This window comes from Pteropus medius, unplaced genomic scaffold (genome assembly GCF_902729225.1).
Source record: "Pteropus medius unplaced genomic scaffold, Ma_sr-lr_union100, whole genome shotgun sequence".
NCBI classification, from domain to species: domain Eukaryota; kingdom Metazoa; phylum Chordata; class Mammalia; order Chiroptera; family Pteropodidae; genus Pteropus; species Pteropus medius.
Window position 1 is genome coordinate 5,164,494 of NW_024347867.1, and position 22,842 is coordinate 5,187,335.

General features: G+C 36.0%; 1 protein-coding gene and 1 pseudogene across 4 annotated transcripts in view; both read right to left on the reverse strand.

Moving 5' to 3' along the window:
* Positions 1 to 6,334: 6,334 nt before the first annotated feature.
* Positions 6,335 to 6,450, reverse strand: LOC120615881 (uncharacterized; annotated as a pseudogene).
* A 5,923-nt stretch (positions 6,451 to 12,373) lies between these two features.
* EYA4 (EYA transcriptional coactivator and phosphatase 4) overlaps positions 12,374 to 22,842 on the reverse strand; it is a 124,597-nt gene continuing 114,128 nt past the window's right edge. For 3 of the 4 annotated variants that reach the window (XM_039879039.1, XM_039879038.1, XM_039879037.1), the window contains 4 exons: positions 22,299 to 22,413; positions 18,226 to 18,347; positions 16,304 to 16,404; positions 12,374 to 12,756 (listed from right to left, as the gene is read on the reverse strand). In XM_039879039.1, the coding sequence (XP_039734973.1) occupies positions 12,676 to 12,756; positions 16,304 to 16,404; positions 18,226 to 18,347; positions 22,299 to 22,413 (419 nt within the window). In that variant the 3' untranslated portion in view covers positions 12,374 to 12,675. Of the gene's footprint in view, positions 12,757 to 16,164; positions 16,266 to 16,303; positions 16,405 to 18,225; positions 18,348 to 22,298; positions 22,414 to 22,842 lie in introns of all 4 variants that reach the window. The other variant, XM_039879036.1, reaches the window with a different exon arrangement.

Here is a 22,842-nt window from a genome sequence, read left to right on the forward strand (position 1 = left end):
AGTTCTTTAAATATTATTTCATTTAACTCTCGAAACAACCATATGATAAAGGTTGTTTAGAGATGGGAAATTGAAGGCTCAGGGAGGTAAGGAATTACCACAAAGTATTAAGAATTACTTTAGGATTTGGACCCATGTACGTCTTGCCCTGAACTGTACTCTTTTGAATAGACTATGCTGATTTGTTTCACTTTTTAATCTGTTCTTAAGCATTGGTGCCAGCCTCTAAAATAAACCTCAAGTGACACCCCGCCCCCCTCCAGGTATTTACACCCTGTATAATCTCCTCCCACATTATCTCAAGGTTGATATCTGTGACCAGTACACGGCAAAAAAAAATTAGATGAGATTAGGCATAAAAATTGTAGCTTCCATTTCGGGCACTCTCTTGCTAGCTCATTCTATCTCTTCCTTTTGGATCTCTCACTGTGAGGCAAGCAAGCTGCCATATTGTGACTAGTTTCATGGTGAGGTTCGTGTGACAAAGAGCTGAAGCCTGCAGCCAAGAGCCAGGGAAGAACTGATTCTTGTCAATGATCATTTAAGTAAGCTGGAAAGAAGATGCTTCAGTTGTTCCAGCCATGAGATGACTGTAGGCCTAGCTTACAGCTGGACTGTAATCTTGTGTGACTGGGAACCACTCAGCTAGGCTGGTCCTCGATTCCCCACCTTCAGACACTACGTGAGGTAATAAATGGTTGATGTTTTAAGATGCTAAGTTTTGGGGTAATCTGTTACACAGCAATAGATAACTAATACACAGGATAGACAAGTGAGTCTTTCTCCATCCGCTTTTCTGGTATAATGGGGTAAAGGAAACTTTAGTCTCTAAAATCACACCATCTAGCCTATTGCCTGTCTCAGCTCACATGATGTTGGATAAAGAACTTTATTAAGGGTAGACTGCTAATGTCCAAGCCTTGTTTCTAGTGGTGTATCAAATATGAAGAAAAATAGACCAGTAAGTCTCTTTTTTACAACTTAGCAATTGGGGAGCAAATATTCCCTCTTAAGCTCATGACTCTTCCCAAGGATCTGGTAGGTGGTTATTTATAGCTGATTCTGAGTTATTACTGCATAACATCCCACCATGCAGTTTGCACGGTACTTATTGAGCTGCCTTTAATGATGAATAGAGTGAGAAACACCAGGCAAAGAATATGGTAATAACAGTACATAAATTTTATTTTCATTTAGCATGAAAACACCTGATTTCCTTCAACATTGTAAACATGTCTCATTATTAGGCAGTGAAAGGCTGATGAATTTAGACATTCATTTAGATATTGTTTTAAATGGAAAATGTACTTTAATTCCACTTGCCTACACTACTGCTGATCATTTTATTTTTGTTGTATTTTACTTTTCTCTGTTTTAATTTCTTTTTAATCCCAAGAAGACAAAGCAATGGGAAGTTTTCTGAGGATGGAATTGGTTATTTAAAAGACATTATACATTTTTTTTTCTCCTGAGAACAGAGGTTGACTCAGGATAGAATACTTTAAGTCCAAAGTTGGCAAATATCTCATGTTTTGACTTAGTAAACATGATTAAAACTAAGTGTGCAGAAGGAAACCAAAACACAAAAAAATGAATTAATTGTGCACAATTTTGTCAGTTGAAGAAATTTCAGGGAAGAGAATGTATTCCTAGCCAAAACTTCAAAGAAATAAATAGCTACAAGCTTAAGTTTCACTAATAGCCTCATTACTTTCAAGTTCATGATGTGCTGTTTCATTAGTATAATGTGTTTTCTAGCACTAAGGTCTTTCAGTTGTTGTAATAGAAATTCCTACTTTTAGGGCTTATTATTCAGCTGTTTAAAAAAAAAAATGCTCTGGTCCATCTAAAAGCAAAGTAAATAAGCTCTCAGTGTGGGTGCCAGGATGGATGTTTTGGGAAAGAGGAAAAAAGTGAAAACCTACACAGTCCTAACTACCACACTAGCTCCAATCCTACAGGATGCTGGTGACTTTATGTGACTCAGCAGTGCCCTTTTCATCAAATGCAATGCACGCCCATAGGTGGGACTGTAATAAATCAGGGTGAAAGGCCAACAATGTTTCCAAAGAAAAACAAATTAAGGAGTGGCCACAGGATCTGGCATCTAATTGGCTAAGATAGTTCTAAACTGTATTTCACAAATGATTAGGTGACGTGGTCATGAGGTGGATAAAGCGGGGAAGGTAGATGGAACACTGAGATGCCAGTCCTGGAGAGCTGTGTTCTTAGGATGCACAGCCTATTTCTAGAGTCATATAAAGTGAGGTGCCAGGATTTATCCAGAGCACTGTAATTTATAGGTGCAAATACAGTCATCCCTTGGTGTCTGTGGGGGGATTGCTTCCAGGACTCCCTTGAGGATACCCAAATCCATAGATGTTCAAGTCCCTTATATAAGATGGTGTAGTATTTGCATATAACCTACACACATCTTCCTATATACTTTAAATCACCTCTAGATTAATTGCAATACTTAATGCAATGTAAAAGCTATGTAAATAGTTGTTATACTGTATTATTTTGGTAATAATGACAAGAAAATTAAGTCTGTACATTTGCAGTATGGACATGTATCATAGGCCTAACTATATAGTACATGTCAGCCGCAATGTCATATTCTCCCCTGAATATTTTTGACCTGTGGTTTGTTGAATCTGTGGATGCAGAACCTGTAGATACAAACAACGGACTGTATTTGAAAGTAAAAACTTAAAACTATTATAAAATAAACTATTATAAGGATCCTTTTTAGAAAATAAATAGTCCCATTCTTCCACACTCTTGCTATCCCCAGATCTCTTGGCCACAGTATACCTGGAAAGAGCAGAAGACCTAGAGAGAGAATCAGGAGGCCCCAAACAACTCTACATGAGTGACTGACTCTAACCTCCTTTATTCTCTCAAGCATTGATGGAGGGCATGCTTTGAGCTGTTTGCTCCAGGAATCGCCATATCTAATTGGTTATTAGTACACACTCTCTTGACTGCAAATGATAGAAACCAAAGCCTAACAAGTTTAAGAAAAAAAGAGAAAAGAAAAGGAAAGAAAAGACAAGACAAGAAAAGAAAAAAAAAAACATTTGGCTAATGAAACTAAAAATCTAGGTGTAATTGTTGAATTGAAGGTCTGGCTCTTGACATGCTGAAACTAATGCTCTAATAATATCTCCAGGGCTTGATCTCTCAACTCTGTGTCCCCTGGTGTTGGCTTCATATTCAGGTTCTCTCTTAATGTGATAAGAATGATGTTCCTGGTGCTTGAGGCTGACATACCCACTGAGCTCATGATCCCAGAAAGATAGTGCTTCTCTCACAATAGCTTTGGAGGAAACCCTTGGGGTGAATTTTCAGAGGCCCAGCTTGGGTCCTATATTCATCCTCGGGCAAATAAGTTATTGTGGCAAATAGAATGGAATGTGCTAATTGACTAGGACTGAGCCATATGCCCGGCGGGAGAGGCTGCGGGGGCTACTGAGTACACAAAAAAAGCTCTCGTTTACTATAGAAAAGGCAACCCATTGAATTTCAGAACACATTTGAAAATTATATATCTGATAAGAGGTTAATACCCACAAAATATAAAGAATTCCTGCAATGCAACAATCAAAAAAGTAAGCAATTTTAAAAATGAGCAAAAGATCGAATAGAGATTTCTCCAAAGAAGACATTCAAATGTCCAATGAGCACATGCAAAGATGTTCAACATCACTAATCATCAAGGAAATGCAAATCAAAACCACAATGAGATATCACCTCACACAGGTTAAAATGGCTACAGTCAAAAAACAAAATAACAATCATGAGGATATGGAGAAATTGGAAACTTTGTGCATTGTTAGTGGGAATGTAAAATGGTACAGCTGCTATGGAAAAGTGTTCCTTAAAAATTTTAAAAAGAATTACCAAATGACCCCAAAATTCTACTTCTGGGTTTAGAAGAACTGAAAGCAGGGACATACACAGATATTTGTACACTCATGCTCATTATCACCTTTATTTACAAAAGCTAAAAGGTGAAGCAACTCAAGTGTTCATCAATGGATGAGTGGATAAACAAAATGTGATGTATACTTACAATAAAATATTATTCAGCCTTAAAAAGAAATTCTGAGACATGCTATGACATGGATGAATCTTGAGGACATTATGCTAAGTGAAATAAGCCCATCTCAAAAGAATAAATACTGTATGATGCCATTTATATATGGTACTGAAAATAGTCAAATTCATAGAGACAGAGAGCAGAATAGTGGTGGCCAGGGGCTGGGGGGAGGGGCATGGGGGTGTTATTGATCAATGGGTGCAGAGTTTCAGTTTTGCAAGACGTAAAGAGTTCTGTGGATAGATGGTGATGATAGTAGCCCAACATTAATGCACTCAATAAGCCTGACTGTACACTTAAAAATGGTTAAGATGATAAGTTTACACGTACCACAATTTAAGAAAAATCACGTCCACTATAGAATTTTAGAAAATACAAAATGTTGGCCAAGTTGTTTTTAAAAATATTTTCTCCACTTACCCTTTGGGGACTTCCTTCTGAAGATCTACCATCCAGGTACTCCTGAAATCATGCTGATCCCTCAATGCTCCACGATACTAGGTAGTTCTAGACACGTCCTAATTCTCCACTCTGGTCACATGCCTGTCCAGGGCCCTCCTCAGAGCCAGGGAGCCTATAAGTGAGGTGTGCCAAGACCTCGTGATATACGTATTTTGAAAAGGGGGCACCTGGAAAATATGTTTTTACCTAAATGTAAATCAATTCAACAGCTTTCACTGGATAGTTATCTCTTGGGCTTCCATATAAAACTGAATGTTCCTGTGATTGTTAAGACAAAGCATTAGCTACGGGCCCTTTTAGCATTTATCTGCGAAAGCAACATTTCTACTACTTAAGGGCCATTTGTCACATAGGCGACACAGGATGTTACTTGGATGGCATTTACATCCAGGGGAATGAGAAAAGGGTTACAGTTAACCCCATTGCTTGCAATCTCTCATGCTCGATTCCACTTTTCCTCAGATCATAACTACAAGTTCTGTGCAACTCAATTACAATAAATGGTAGGCCAGGTACAGTGCAACGGGCATGGTCCACCTGATAGACCTACGTTCCAGCTCTGCTTGTGCCACCCATAAATCATATGACCTTCGGAGGTCACTTAAACTATACAACAGGACTAATGATACCAACTCCCAGGGATATGATAATTAAATGAGGTAATGTCATAGCTCCCGGTTCATTTTAAGTCTCTTCAAATGTTAATTTCCTTCTTCTTTCTCTTTCTGGCATGCTCACTCTAGAGCTGGCTCCAAAGCTACTGATTAATCAAAGCTTGACCACTTCCTACATGTTCCCATTCCTTACCTTGCTTCAGTGGTACCATCTGCTTCTGCTGAGCAGACACTGCTCAGGTCCAATGAGTACAACTACAATACAGGTTTCACATACATGGAAGGAGGTACATGGATGAATAACTCTGCTCCGCACAGACAGGAGAAAAATGTTTCCTTTCTCCTCTTTAAAACCAATTCTTGAGCTAAGCATGGTAACAGCATATGTTGCCAAAAGTAGTAATTGTTTATGGTAGTAGATTTTGTTTAGGAAAGCAGTGGGTCCTCATAATTTGGAAAATGCACTTGTCATTTGTAAAACTTTAAATAGAAGTTTAAAAAACGATGTGTTATATACCACCTTTTTTTCAGAGCCCTCTCTAGTGTCTCCCGGATTCCACCCCTGCTGTTCCAATAACTGATGTAGAAGTAATTTAGTTTATGAGCCAAATAGGATGGTTTTATAGGTGTGTTTGGCATTAATTTTAATTTCTATTCATGTATAATTTATTATTGCATGCTCTCATGAAACAGTTTATTCCACCATAACATATATTTTAATGAAAGTCATATTTTGGGGGAATACATTAATCTGTCTAAGAATAAATGAATAAATCACCTTTCATTCTGTTGTAGAGCTTTTTCTCTAATAGCTTTCTTTTTTGTCAAATAAATTAGAAATGTCATTTTTGTTTCCAAGCAGACATAAGCTGACGATGACTTGTACAAGTCACTGATGAAAAGTTCATGGAAGCATTTGAATTTCTTCAGGGCTGTAAATCCAGAGACATTATTACTTTATTTTTACTGAAAATTGGGGTAAGGCAGGAGATGGAGAAGCAAGATGTTAAATCAACTGGTAACCCCAAATAATTTTCTGTGGTGTTCTTTGCACATACACATTCTACATAACGGCCATCATTCCTAGCTTTCACCCATGCTGTCTCAAGGTCGCATAAATGGTAAATACTTTTCCTTTTATTATTATTATTTATGCCTACAGCACCTGGTCTTCCTAGATGGTCTCCCATCCAAGTACTAACGAGGCCCAACACTGCTTAGCTTCCGAGATCAGATATCGGGCTTGTTCAGGGTGGCATGGCTGTAGACCATGGACCATGGCTCCACTGGGGCACGAACCCAGGACCTTCTGCATGTAAAGCAAATGTGCTACCCGCTACACTATAGAACCACATCCGGTAAATGCTTTTTAAATGACTTATATGATCTGATGAAATTATTTAGAATTTTATTGACTGCTCTAAGAGTAATTCAGTTATGACATGGCAAGATGTTTAACAAAGAAAAGAAGTCACTGCAAATTCATCTTCGTACTGGACAACTCTACTTTGAGATCCACCACCACCTACAAACGAATACTTCCAAACACTGGACTCAGTATCACCCCCAATAACAAGCATCACCAACAGTAATAAAAATAGCAACTGGAATCTTTTTTTCTTCTTTAGTGTTTCTGATTTCTGTGAACTGCAATATATATACACCAAATTTCCCAAACCAGAAACCTAGAGGTTAGACTGGATTTGCCTGAGGGACATGAGGAGAAGCAGCAACATATACTAATTCCTAATTATTAACATCTCAATCTCTTTGAATCTGGACATTCTCTCCATATTCATGGCCATCACCATCAGAAACCTCTCAATAACTCTCCAGGATCCTGTGCCAGCCTCTTAGATTCCTCTTAGATTCCTGTGTGGCCAGAGAAACTGATCAAGGGCGAGACCAGACACATAAATCCTTTGTTTACCTTTCAAACCTTTCATCTGACAACTACTGATCCCAGGATAAAACCAAAACGTATTAACTTGTATTGAAAATCCTCACGATCTGGCCCTTGTTTTCTAGTCTCATTTCTTGCTAGTCCCGCTCTTTACTCTGTGCTCCAGAAACAAGATTTGCAGTTTCCTGACCACAACATTCTACTTTCCTCTAGATTATTTATATTCTCTCACATATTTTCCACTTTGTCTAGGTGGTTCCAATGACCTTTTCCCTGGCCTTCTCCATTTTACCCTTGGAGTTCCAGCTTGGAAATCTTCCCTTTGAGGGCTGGTTAGGTGCCTCTTTGAGCGAGTCATCACGCATCACGTGCTTCACATAGTATCTTCACAGTTAACTCCGTCGAAGAGAATAAGATCTTGAGGGTCAGGGGTGTGATGAGTTCATGGTCAGCTCTACCCTGCTGTGCTTCTGTGGAGACTGATTTACTTGGTGGCCCTTCTACCACCTCCAGCATACACTCTCACTCAAGTTCATATATTTTCACTGAAGGTTCACCAGAGAGCTAGACTGACATCTTTGCAGCAGACATCGAGCCCCAAAAGCTAAACTTTCATGACTACAAGGGACAGTCACAGTGCCTTAAAAGCCACTGAGACGGTGTCCCCATAAACCCCAATCAAAAGCATTTCATGGAGAGAGAAAATAATCATCTGGTTTGTATAGAATTATCTGCATTATCAGAGATTCCTTAGCATATTACATTTGGACATTTTTCAAATTGGGTGCTGACACAGTCCTGGCAGTTTCTCTTGATGAGGGAAAGGCATAGGAATCAGAACTTGGAACGCTTTTCTCCTCGATGCTCTGAGGGAGCATCTTTGTTGACCACAGTACATCCCCAGAATTCATTTTGGCTCGGTCTGATTTCAGACTGCTTTGAGTAGTGACCTGTGAATGACAATATGTGTACTTTTATACCACTACATCTAATAACTGGTTTTTTAAAAATATAAACCATGCACAGATGTTAAATAATGGTTACCTTTTGCTAGCTAAGGGAAATCATACACCTCTTCCTCTTTTATTTTATTATTGTTTTCTTTTTGTTTCTGGGATTCAGAATCACGAACCACAGTTAGCAAACAGATCTGATTTTTGTGATATTTTGTGCCTTTAATTTAAATCAACTAAACCTACCGATGTTACGCACTATTTTTTAAAATAAGAGTAAAAAAGGGGCATAGGTAGCAATCACTGATTCATTGTAAATTTAACTTTTTTCCTAGTAGATTATTTTCAGCTCATGAATAACTTTTTTTTTCCAAATACATCTTTGCTCTTTATTTTTATAAATTATTAGGCCAGCAAACACTCCAGCTAAATTGTAAAAATTTATGTTGGTCCCATCGAAACTTACCTGTATGTTTTCTCCTTTTATTTTGAAAATCTAGCTCTAGCACATTAAATTCTCTTTAATTCCAGACCATGACTATATGAGTGTTTTCCTATGGTTTATGCAGTCATACAACAAATACCTACTATACGCCAGACACTTTCCCAGATACTGATGATACAGAAGTGAGCAAAACAAAACAAACATCCCTGCCATTACAGAGCATACGTCCTAGTGAGTCATCCAAGATAAATTAAAATATGTGTCATGTTGGATACTTATAAATCTGAGTATTACATATTATTTAACGGTAAAGCAGGGAAATGATAGAAGTGTTAAGGTTCATGTGCAATTTTAGAGAGAAGGGCCTACTTCAATTTGGGTGCTAACATTTAAAAAAGCTGTGAAGGAGGCTGGTCTGAAATTTGCCTTTGGTTTGCATATGCAACATATCTGCAAATAAACTAATACTATACACAGGTAATAAAGGAGCCGTTGAAGCTATTTCAGAAAAACACTCTTTTATCTCTCTTGGAGGCTACTTATACACTACTTATAAACATATTCATCACAAAGGAACCTGCTTTAAATATTCTAAAAGGCATTATCTTATCATTGATAAATTGTAACTTCCTTATGCATTATACCTGATTAGTACCTTTTTGTGAAAAACTGCAACTAACATCTTTTCAGTATACCAGCTCACTTTTAGTCTTAATTAGTGACATTTTACTGCATTACATGCCAGCTTGCCTTAACTGAAAATTATGCCACTTAGGCCCAAAAAAGGGAAAGTCAGAATACATCAAGAATCCTAAATACAAATTTCACATTATTTAAAATCAAACTTGATACACACATCAAAAACGCTACAACGTGCGAGGGTGAAGAAAATGAAAACATTTCCAAAGGTATTTATTGAGAAATAGTAAAGATGTACATATTTTTACAAGCTTTTAATATTAATTTACATTTCTTTAAATTATATAGGCCCCGATAATCTATACTTTACTAATACATAACAGAAACCCTTGACTTTGACTGTGAGATCTCCATAATGCTACCAGAGTTGGGAGTCAAAATGCAACTTTGGCTCATGATGCTTAAGTCTGTTTTTAAAAGAAATACTAAATGCCATATTCACTGAGAATGTAGGCTTGTCATAAACAAATGTGCTTTAAAAAAATTCATACTAGAGTATGTTGTCGACGCTATTTTGCATCTTAGCTCACCAGAGACTAAGGAAAAAACCTTTTGAGAAAGATATTATCTACTTTTTGTGCACGAACTGCATGATTCTAAAATATTTATTGTTGCCTCTGAATTTGATTCATAAACTTTCATAGGGGTATAGTGACTTAACATTGTATGCTCTAATATTCTAGCAAGGCTACATGTTTTGATGTCTTTTCAGGTGCCAACACAAGGTGATATACCATTTCTTAGTGATATATCATGTTTGTACATAAAGTAGCCAAAAACCCATTTTAGTTGCAGAACATTTTTCATACTGGTTTACAGTAAGGCACAATATTCTATAGGTAAATAAAATGTGGATAGTGCCAAAGGGGCTGGTTTTTTGTTTGTTGACTAATTTTTGTTTTTCAGATCAGAAAGTTAAGAGGATCTCTAAGGTGGGAAGAGACATGCTCTAGTTTGAGCGTGCTCAAAGTTAAATGATAAGCCGCGATGTTGGCTCATTGGTCTGCCCCATTGTAGTGCCAGATGAGATCTTTTCCTTAAATCTATTATTTCCTTAAATCTATTATTTAGAAGCTGGCAGCTTCTTCTGAACACATAAGCAGAGGAGAAGATGTGTGTGAGAAGTAGCACTGGGTGATGCAATTGGTGACCCTTCTCTTTGCCCTGTGAAGGGGTGTTCCTTTCTGCACCTGCAGGTTGAGCAGCATAAGAAGCCTTGCTTGTTTGATATAAAAAAGAATTGCGAAATTTAGGTGTAATGCCACAATTCGGTCATTTAAAGAAACTGGCTATATAGTAAAGATAATTTTGTTTTATTCACAGTAATAAATATTTAAGGTTTTAGTGCACAAAATATAATTAAGTATTGATAATCAATGCAGTTCTTTAATTTTCTAAACTGCTATTTTCAGGCTAAAGGCTAACAGAAGTGTAAGATGATTTTTTATTTTTATTATTGTTATTAAAAGCATTCCAACCTTAATTTGACTGCAACTGTACTTCAGGCAGAGGTAGCCAAAAGCTACAAAATTTAAAGAATAAGTTTAAGGTTTGTGTGATGAAATCTTACGTAAAATTGGATCTCAATCTCTTTCTGCCCAACATAAACATGGCCTTTGCATTTAGTAAAGAAATACAAGTTTATAGCCTGGAAACTAAAATCATATTTCCATAGTGAATGCTGTGATCAGTGTGCAAAGCACTGACCATATGGGAGCCGCCGAAGCCTCAGATGATGAATTATCATGACCAGTCTCTGGTTAGGGGCACTGCCTAGTAGCTGGACTCTAGGTTCCACATTATGACATTTTAAACACAGAACTGCAGGTGCAGACATCATTAAAACAACTCCTAGATTTTGAAGTCTTAAATTTCCACAAGGGAAATCATGTCATACAAAGTTACAGGAGAACCAGTATCATGTTCCTAACATGGGCTACACACCAAGAAAAAAAAACATGCAAACACAACAATGACAGGTTCTCCTTGCAATGAATGCAGTCCATTGTGCAGTAACAGTGCAGGTAGAAACTAAGGTATGTAGGTCTGTAACGGAGAGAAACTAGATTGATGTGTTAAGACAGAGAACCAGGTACTATTCACTGTTGCAATTTCAGTAATGCTGCCAAGATCCAGCTCACGTGCTAATTTATTTTATGATAATATTCTAGGTAAAATTTTCATTGATTTACTTTTTTCCTTAGAAGCCATCTGGGGCATCCACCTTACACTACTTATGACATTTAAATTTTGCAATGGCATTGGGAACATATCCACTTAGCTTTATTTTAAGCCATGTTTACTCAATGTGAATTTGAAGCCATGTTCATGGCATATTCTAACAAAGTTTGGGTGATTCTAAGAAAGTTTGCTTATGATTTTCATGAGACTATATTCCTCTACGCAACTTACACTTATGCTTATCAAAATGTCAACCTCAAAAAAGTGCAAGTCATTATGAATATGGCTCTTAGTTTTCTCCAACAAAATTGTAGAAAGGGTACTCAAGACTTCAACGTAAATTTCACTTTCTAAGTAAAGGTCCCACAGTCTTTCCCAAACCTTCTGCCTATGGTTGGATGCACAAATAGTTGCCTCATACAATTATTGGAATTATTAAGAATCCAAATAAAACACAAGCTTTCCTTTTTTTTTATTATCGTTTTCTTATTGCAACAAATACTCAGTTTCTTGCTGATGCAGTATTAAGCTTTGATAGCTTGAATTTTAAATTTGGTCATGTTAAGAATAATCACAAAGGTTTTTGTTTTTCATTATCTACAGAGATTTTAACCAAAGTTACATTGTAACACACAAACGCTGTCTTGTCTTTAAGGCACAACACATCAGTATGAACATTCTGTTTGCCAAACTTAAAAAAGAGACAATATTAGGTTCCCATTTCACCTCCCACATCCCTCCCCGACAAATGAAAGAAAAATTGCATCCACTTTCAAAGTCAGCTGCTAATAAAGTCACAGTAAATTATTTTCATCAATAATTTACACAAATTACAGGTCTAGATAGGATTGTCCTTATACAGTCTGAGTGCATTCCAATTCAGATTTTCTGGGCTAGGTAGGCTAAAGTCAGATTCAAACCTCAGGGCTGAGAAGATCTTCCATTTTGAGGAATGTTGTTGAACACCACCTTGACAGATGAAGCGTGTGTTGGTGCTTTTCCAGGGTAAGAGTTCTTTGCTATAGCTGTTAATTCCAGTTAGGACTCATTCGGTGTGTACCAGCAACCTCCACAGATTTTTTTTTTTTAAAACCATTAAAGTGTTGTAAATATAAGACCATAGAGTTTTCTTTCTGTAGCACTAAAGTCTAATCCCATTCAGCAATCTGAATTCTTCATTCTGGAATTTTCATTCCAAATATGATTTCATCCTTTAAGACAATTTATATGTGTAAAGCCAGAGGCATTGAATCACACATAAAAATTCAGTGTACTTGAAATATAAAAAACGGATCTCCAGCTAGAGAACACAGTTACAAATACTCTAATTCCAGTGCTTGATGTAGAGCCAAGAGGTCTGAGTGACTCGATATCCTCCAAAAGGGCATGTTGTGCTGTGTGGTTAAGAGAGGGAGAGATGGGGGAGGGGGGAAGGAATGGAGAGAGATCATAACTATTGTCTCAGTGAAGTAGCCATACACACAAAGATGTGTAGTCCACCCAAGTTCAAGGAAGGGAGTTTAAGAGAGGGATGATCATATTTGAAGGCTTGGTAGCATCAATATGGCATCGTCAAAATAATAGAGAAATAGATCTGAACTGGATTTTAATGATAGGAAAAGCAAATATTTAGATTTCTTAGGTAGCTTAATAGTTATTCCGGAAACTATCATTACAAACAGCAGCATCTGGGAAAGCGAGCTAGACATCAAAATCCTACGTGGCTAATGGAAAGCAAGTTTTAATCACTACATCACTCCTTAAGGTCCATTTCTCAATTAAAAATAAAATTTAAAAATGATAAATGTTCCTAAACTCAAGGTCTTTTGTCTATTTGAGAGAAAGGGCATGAATTTCTTTCTACGTAAAAAATATTGAAGCTGGACTACATAAGGCAGAAAATAATGTGAGGATATTCAACTTTCTTACTGCTCTGGGGTCTGGGGTAACTAACTGAAGTCAGTACAGTTGACCGATTTATTTCAGATTAAGAGAAAGCACTCTAGTAACCACTCGCAGTGGGGGAAGATATCACATCCAAGAGCACAAAAATGTGTTCTCGTGGGGCAAAAGTTCTTAGACATTACAATGATTTGTGGCCTGCTCTTTGTGTGGCATTAAAATTTACAGAAGGGTGTGATTAGGAAAAAAATGTCTAAAACAACCCCAGTGTAGACAATAATGAAAAAAAGAAACACTACACTAGAGTAATTAACAAAACCAAAGCATTATCTATAAGTTTCAGCTGTGGACATCTTATAGAATATATATATACATACACACAATATATATATTCACATAATATATATTCTATTCATATGCATAATGAAAATAAAACATGGAGAATGTATTTTATTAATAAAACCATTAAAATAATAATCACTGTTGTTATATAATTTTTTGCTGTCTAATGTGGTAGCTGCTAGTCCAATGTAGCTATTGACCACTTGAAATTTGGCTAGTCCAGTTCAAAATATATATTGAATTTCAGGCTTAGAATGTAAAAAAAATGTAAACATACTATTAATAATTTTTATATTTATTAGGCATTGAGACAATAATATTTTGGTTATATTTGGTTAAAATATATTGCTAAAATTAATTCTGTCTCATCTTACTTGTTTTAATGTGGCTTCTAGAAAATTTAAAATTACAAATGTGGCTCGAATTATATATTCTTATAGGAGACTGTGGTTATATATTACTATTCCTAAAATTTACAAAAAATATGACTATGTTTTTAGGTCAGATTAAAGCACAGAAATTCACCTAGGTGTACATTTTTTTTTCATTCAGCTCAGATCTATTTTTAATAACAAAATAGTACTTAATATTTATGCACATGCAATTATAGCTACATCCAAAGAAAAGCATGCATTCTGGATACTATAGAAACCAACCACCTGCGTTTCAAAATAGAACTATAAGCTTCACCATCACCAAAACTGTACCTACATAAACAACCATTTGGAAACAGCATTCTAACTGAGATTATTATCCTCTTGCAGTCATGCCTTTTTCTCCTGAAGTTTTAGATGTAAAGCAGAAATTATAACAACTGGCATACCAAATCTAATTTTCATACCATGGATAACGGGGGTAGACTTTATAAGTTTTAATTTTCAAAAGCATATACTGTTTCTGGTTTGGAAAAGAGAATTTTATTAGCCCTGACCCGAATATGTGTGTGAATTTCACATAGGCTAAAAGACTTGGAAAACGTTTGCTGTAGTAACTGCTTTGACTGCTATTTGTTGTGTGTTATTTATAGTTCCAAAATGAAAAATCAAAACACCATGGACTCAGGACACTGATAAACTCCAGAAGATATTTTAATTGTGTGCAACTGGAAGGATTTCAAATAGTAGTCAGCAACAAAAGTTTTATTTCTTGAGGCTGAATCCCTGACCTCAAACGGAACGTCCTAGGGGCCAGTGTGCTGTCCAGGGTCACTGACACTGCTGATTAAGACCAAGGCGCTCTGTGGGAAGCCAAGCCTGCACCAGCTCTCTTAATGTTAGAGAAAAACAGGGAATTTCAAGTAGAGCTTCCTACATGTCACCAAACCTTCTAAAGTGGAAGTTCTTTGTCCATTTTGCTTGATTTGAATTGACTATGAACATAAATCATTTCCTTTATCTTTCTACTATAGCTCTAAACTTTTCTAGGAAACTGTTTATTTTGATTTAAAACAAACAAACAAACAAACGAATCAGGTAAACACCCAGTACATGTATTTAGTTAAAGCTTTATTGGATGATGATTTGAAGTCTCGGGATAAAAAGAACAACATTCTTGCTATGTTAAATGATATAAGCTGATATGTCATTGTTTCACAATACTAATTCATCATTTTGCTTTGTGTTATAAATTATATCACTTTTATCCTGGCTAGATGATATTTTGCTATCATTCAGAGAAGGAAGCAGTAACTCTTGGTGTTGTGTTGACTGACAGTCTGGTGTCTGGGCCAATCCTGATATCATTCCTCTTTTGATCTGGGACCAACCATATAATGATTTTTAACTGCCTTGATTTCTTCTTCAAAAATGTAGGCCAGATGAAAGGCTTATTTAAATGCCTAGGGCCTGTGAGATCTTTTGAATATGTTCAAAGCCAGCTGCTTGGCTTCGATCATGTACCAATGGCTCACCAAAATAGACAACACTCTTCTAGAAGATGTCAGGCATGTTGCTTCTAAGTCTCTACCACAAATTGGCACAAAAGGATCTGCATAGTACATCCCATTCCAATAGCGTTTATTAAATTTTCTCATGACAGTTTCTCCTTCAGCTGTTAAATCTACCCTCAGCATTTAGCATCAAGGAGCACACTTACTACTAGGCACTCACAGGACCATATGGTATAGAGGATGGATAAGAAAAAGGATAAGAACTGAAGTCATGATTTTCTAAGAAGTTCATTAAACTTCTTTATCTTATGAAATGTCATGTGTTTAAATACGGTTATTTCTCCCCATCTTTCTTACAGACCATTATATCTGTGTATATTATATTAAACATACACACCCAACACACACACACACACACACACACACACACACACACACACACACACACACAAATATAAGTAAGTTCTGCATTTCCTATAAAATTTCAGGTAAAAAATGCTAGACTCCAAATGGTTTATTTGAATGTAAGTATTGACCTTCTCATGCTCTTACTGCTTTGCATCTATAAATATAAATCATTTGTCAAGCTGCCATTGGGCCAAACTACAGAAATGCAAACAAAAAAGCTTGCATTAGAAGTATCACACCAACATTGTTTGAGACAGGTTACCTTTTTTGCTGCCTGTTCTTCTTCTACACCATCCCCAATTACAACATATACTACTTTTCTGCCAAACCTTTGCATTATTCGTTCAAAGCAACTTTCTTTTCCTGGAAGATAAACAAGATAAAGTTCAGAGTGAAGTTACCTGGTTAGCGGCATGCTCCTCATCTCGGCCATCTCCAACCACAACATAAGTTATGTTAGTGCCAAATCTGGACACTATACGCTCAAAACAGCTTTCCTTGCCTGAAAAATAATGCACTGCTTATTCTTCCAGCCATTGCATTCATTAACCTAAAGATTCATAAAGTGTTAAGTTAATTTCTCTTGAACATCAATCACTTAAACTAGCTTGCAACCTCTGGGTTAATGAAATCAACAAATATGTTTGAATAATATAAGTCTTTACTTGGGACAGATTATAAAACAAATGTGTTCCATGCTTCAAAAAAACTCTGTAGGGTTAAGCATTTGACCCAAAACAAATGTTAGTATCTTTCACTCTGCCAAAAGAATATCGAAACAACTTGATAAGCAACTATAAGTTTCAATATTTATTTTTAAATTCTATATATTGATGTTATCTAGTTTATTTTAAATAGTTACACGAATCAGCAGAAAATATTATTGCAAAAAATGGAAGGTTCATCTGTAAGAAAAAAAGAGGAAATACTAAGATATGGATTTACCCTGATATATTACTTTTTTCTTCAAGTGGCTGGGAGCTAGTCTGCTCAGATTAACTGTACTAAGGATGCTGTTTGATTGGACCACAGCACTGGTGACACTATTCTCTGAATGCATTATGGAAACAACACCGTGAAATTTCTATATGTTCTTTGATGTTTTAACATTGGCATTATTCTCTGAATTTCAGTCCCAGAATATTCATGCAGTCACGGCTACTTTTGCATTTATTCTTAATCTGATAGTTCCCCAAAATACTAACTTAAAAGAAAAAATTAAAAAATATATATATTTTTTCAGATTAAACCTAAGGAATAATTTGGCCAATAAGAAAGAATACTGTTGTTACTAAAAGAAAAGTTTTCGCTGGTGTAAACTTATTTGTCAAGAAGCAAAATCGAGTTCTATATATTAATCCTGCTAGCATAAATACATATGTTTACATAAAGATAAATGGGGTTGATATCAGGGCTCCGAACTGTAGTCCTTATGACAATACAGAATTTACTTTGTGAAAGCTTGGCTCTCTTTAACTGTCCTCCTGAAACAGCTGCGACTGGGGCATCCTTTTGCTTGTGCGGGTATCCAAACTCTGCAAGGCCCAGGGTGAGTTATTTTTGGGAGCGGATTTTAGGATTTTGAACTTCTCTTGTCAAGGTGCCAGAGCCTAAGTTTGTTGACCTTCAGGGCACATTACACAACCTATCTATTTCCCCAGGCATTTCCTTGACAGAAGAATACATGAGCTGTTTTAACTCTTTCAAGATGGCAGAAGTTGATGAAATTTTGTTTTTGAATATTTATGTGTTATGAATGTTCCAAACACGTTTTCCGATTCATTAAGTTCTATTTTTTTTTTCTGGAATTACAGACAAGTTTAATCCATCTGACACTCGCCTGTAATGCCAAAATAGTATTTTCATTTTAGAGCTAGATTATTGTACATGCAAAGATGAAATGCTATATACTATACTAATAAAATATTAAATACCATTGCTAGAGATATTGTATATTACTCAGATAACATGTGCCATGATAAGATAGCTACATTTATGTATAAGTGAAACATACATACATAGATAAATATATATACCTATATAAAATGAATATAAATATACACATATAAAAATACACATATATAAATGAGTCAGAACTATCCAGAGGCTGAGTTCATCATTTCACTAGGCAGCAGTTTTCATAAAATTTGCACATGTACAATGAGTTGCAGAGGCCTTTCTTATTTGAGCACTGTCCAAATTCGCTTGATAGTCTAACAGCAAAGTTGATGAAAGAAGGAATCATGCAGAGACATATGTTACGAAAATCCCCCAAACACAGAAGTGAACACATTTCATACAGAGTTAGAAATAATTTTCTTACCTATTTTAGTTGCACTGTAAATATTCTCAATGGGGAAAGCACCTCCTAAACTATAGAGTAGAACCTTTGCAAGTGCTGGGATCAGCTGGGTTGTCGTTACCAAGACATTTACGCAGTTACTCCTAAGACAGGGAGGAAATAACACTATTTGTATTCTAATACTAAATACCTTCTAATAGTACATTTTTTAAATTGCTGCTGCGGTCTCTCAATTCCATAATAAGTAGCCCAATATAACCTAATTTTCAAATCACTTAACAGTTATTTATGGAGTGTCTACTACCTGGCAGGTACCATGACAGGTGCTAGAAATACAACCCCAAATAGGAGAAATAGGAGAAAAAAAGCAAAAAGAAGTTAGAGATGAATGATGTTTTTCTTCCCCTCTAAATCACAAGCTAGACATGGAGAGAGACAAGTCAATATATATCTGCTATATGAAATATCTTCTGTAATAAAGATCTCCTTAGGTCCTTGTGGGACCTCAGAGAAGAATACCTACCTCAGCCTTCAGCAATCATGGGAAGGTTATCAGAGCGGGGACGGCCTAGCTCTAAGGTTTACAAGTATCCAGAGCAGGTATTTTTAGGGTGGTAGGACTCTGCGTCCCAGGGTTTTCAGAGCCCGGGAAAGTAAAGAAGGTGATAGGTTGGGTAACAGGAGTTTTTGGATTTTGTACAAGAAACAGCACAGAGAGTCCCAATCAAGGGACTGACAGGTGAGATCCTGAAGTTAAAGTGGAGAGGATCTTTACTTAGTATAGAAGGGACCGAATGCCTGAATCTCCTCTTCAGCAACAACAAAGGGCAAATTGCACTTAATGGCCCCAGTTTTAATCTGTCTATGAAGGCCCTACTATTTGAGAGTGAGAATCTCCCATTTTGCAATTTATAGCTGTTGTTTTCATAACAGTACTTGGGGCGGGGTGGGGAGGAAGATAAAGGAAACACCAAGAGAATGGGAATTATGAGGCAGAGATCCTAAAAGAAGAGACTTGGTCCTTCCTTCTGGATTATGGGGCAATTGATCTGACCTGTCTTGAGGGGCTCAAAACTACACTCATGAAATTGGGAATCTGAAGGCATGTATCCAAGAATCTTTATTAGATATTTTGTATCATGAGCCTTTAATACATATTTGTAGGAGCCATAAAATAGTCTCCAGAATTCTCTAGATTGATTTTCAGAAACTTGGTCTCAATGGCAACTTAGAAGAGAAACTGAATGCTAATTTTTCATGGGTATGTATATGCTTAGCCTTCAGTACACTTAATATTATGCTTTATATTCTTTAGATACATCATATGTAAGGAAAAACTATAATTTATTCAAAAACAAGTATAAAACCTTTATAATTATAGCCTTTTAAAATATTTTCATTTCTAAATCATCTCCTTAGATGTGATTTTATAATAGAATCTCTGACTCTTTGAAGCTAATGATGAGGTTTATTGACTTATATGGAGTAAAGAAACAAAGACTCCTAGAGGTAGAAGTTTAATAAGTTATCATCAATACAATCCTTAACTTTACTGCTAAGGAAATAAAGACCTAGAAAGTGACTTGCCTATTATCAGACAGAAACTCCTCCAAATAAAAACTTATTATTAATAATACACAAACTCTTTACTAAATTGTGACACAGTTCTACATAATATTTTGTGAAGGTGTTATTCAATGTCACATATTGATGAAAGTTACAGAATGAAAACATGGTGGAATGAAGTACAGGCTTTTTAAGTTTAGTTTTTAAGTTAGGTTTTGAAATCTTGATTCACCACTTATACTGTGTGATATCTGGAATTATATCATTTCTTTTTTAATTACAAACATTGCATAAATTTATATGCAACTTGTAATGCACTATAGTTTTTAAATTACAAACACTGCATGTATTTAGAAACTGCATGTATATTTGTAAAATGCAGGCAAACATAAAGAAGAAAATGAAAAGCATCAATTATTTAACCATGCAGAGATGGAAACTGTTTCCCCCATTTTGTGCATTTACTTTCAGAGTTTCTGTTTGTGTATAGATTTTTTTTTTTACCATTAGGATCACACTATATACATAATTTTGTATTTTCACTTTTTACATTTGCTTATATTATAAGCCTATTCATTTATGTTATATTATCTATTATTCCCCTTCTCCCAACAAAATATAATGTGTGCAATCTACTCTCTCATGTGACTATACCATCACTTTTTAAAGTTAAGCTTGGTCACTTAAATGGTTTTAGATTTTTCAATATTACAAATAATGCTTCCTTACATATAAATTTTTCCTATGCATTTGATTACATCCTTTGACTATATTCATACAAGAGGACGTAGAGACAGAGGTACGAACTTTGTTAATGGCTCTGATATCTAATTAGCAATATTTTGTATAAGCATCTGTTTTTCTGCTATCCCAGACATTTTGTGAAAATCACCAATATGGTAATATATGTGGATAACTTATCAAATTTCATGGTTATGAAATCTTCAGTGTATAATGACTTATTTTACCCTTCATTTCTTTTTATACTTTATTTCTTAAAAATCACATACCCATGTAGTTCCTTTAAGACTAGGCATTTAATAATAATCGCTATGCAATATATTATGTATAACATATGTAATCTTTATAATAATGTAATAATCTTTTTTTTTTAACTATCTAGGAGACCTCTTTTAGAAATAATAAAAGCTGTTGAACTCTTCCCCAGAGAAATTCTACTACATTCTACACAGAATTCCAGGAGCTCAGGATTCCTCAAATCCCAGCTTTCTTGACCTTTGGTCTCCATGTCACCAACTACAGAGATCACCAGGCGGCAAGTCTCATTTTAAAACAGCTTTAATTGTTAGACAATTCTCCCTTACGTGGAGCCAGAAACTCCCTTCCTAGGATTCCTACTCATTAGTTCTAATACTCTCCTTTACAGACACAGAGAGAAATGTAATTTATTTCAGCCTAACATCTCAAACAATTGAATCGGTAATATTGTTCCGTAAACGACTCTTCAGACTAATATCCTCGGTTCCTCCCTTCGACTGTTCCTTTTATGTGGTTTCCACAGCCTAAACCCTTCTGGCCACTTTGCTAGACACAGATGCTTCAAATATGTCACAGCCTCTATTAGAATGTGGTACCTAGAACTGAGCAAAGTATTCTGTTCTGGCTTCCCCCACCGGACCCAGGAAGCTACTGCCCCCTCCCCATCCCATTTAGGCCATCTGCTATCAGTGCAGTTGCTGGTCATGGCACACAGCTAGAAGCCAAGTGTAGAAAGATTTGACACACACCCATTTACTTCCGTGTTCTGAATATTGGACTTTCCTTTTACCCTGCCAAGGTTTTTCTATAATCTGATTCAATCACAGTCCAAATAGTCTTTCTTTTAAATTTCATGTTACCCACAAATTTGCTAAGCACGCTTTTATTTACTCATCTAACTCAGAAATAAAACTAGGAATAGGATAGTACAAAGATTCATCCCCACCCTACAAGCTATCACTTTCCAGATTTATTTTATTGATTAGGATTTATGGCACATGGTGTTCAACTAATTATAGGTCTATTCAATTCTATAATCTACACCAACAAGTCAGTGTTTCCCTTTTAGTTCAAACAACCCAAAGGTTCCAATTTTTTCAAGAGCTTTTTAAAAACTTTTTTGATGTATATTATCTATAATGATCTAAACGACTTAAAACATGCACTCTTTGTGTAAATAGTATTGTTTTATTTTGCCATCATCTCCCATACTTTGTCACTAACAGTGTTGTCTTTTTTTTTCCATTAAAAGTCACATGACCTTCCTGTAGAGATTATCAGCGGTTATGAAGAGAGAAGTTTAGAGAGATGGGATCTTCTGGTTATTCTGAGAAGTGGCAAACCCCATCTTCTATACCAACACACACACATACACACACATACAGATTGAAAATCACTGGATTCAGTGAATTCTTAGGTCCCTTCAAACTCTAAAATAGTCTAGGAATTAAAACATTTTTATAAATGTTGTGCTATCAGGACTATATCTTCAATACAATAAATATAGAAACTGCAACAAGACCACTTACCTCGTACTAATAATCGATAAAGATTTAAGTGCATTTGTTAGCCAGGAGTCTGTCAGACCTTCAATCTCTGCCCTTAACTGCAGCCATGCATCTCTCTTGGCAGGGCCAAGGAGTCCTGCAACACCAAAAGGCAAGGCAGAGTCAAGAGATGAACCTTTTTCAAGAATACCTAGTTTGGTCTCCCTTCTGTTGAGTACAGATAATTTTTATTCCAGCCTATATCAGAAATAGAGAGACTGATTTATATCAATACTAATCCTTCATTTCAGAATTGATTACCCATTTATTTCACAAATATTTATTGAACAAGTTCTACATATCAGGTATTGGGCTAAAAACTGGGGACGTAACAATGACAAAGTGAGTCACAGTTTCTGCCCTCACTGAACCTAGAATCTGTCGTCGTGGATACCAATCCTTTGAGGAGTTTTGACCACTTCTGTGCATGGGTCCCATTCCAAGACTGTGACGCAACAACAGGACCAGAGGAGAAGTCAGGTCTACCAGCCTCATATAACAGTCACATACCTTACATATTTTGGCT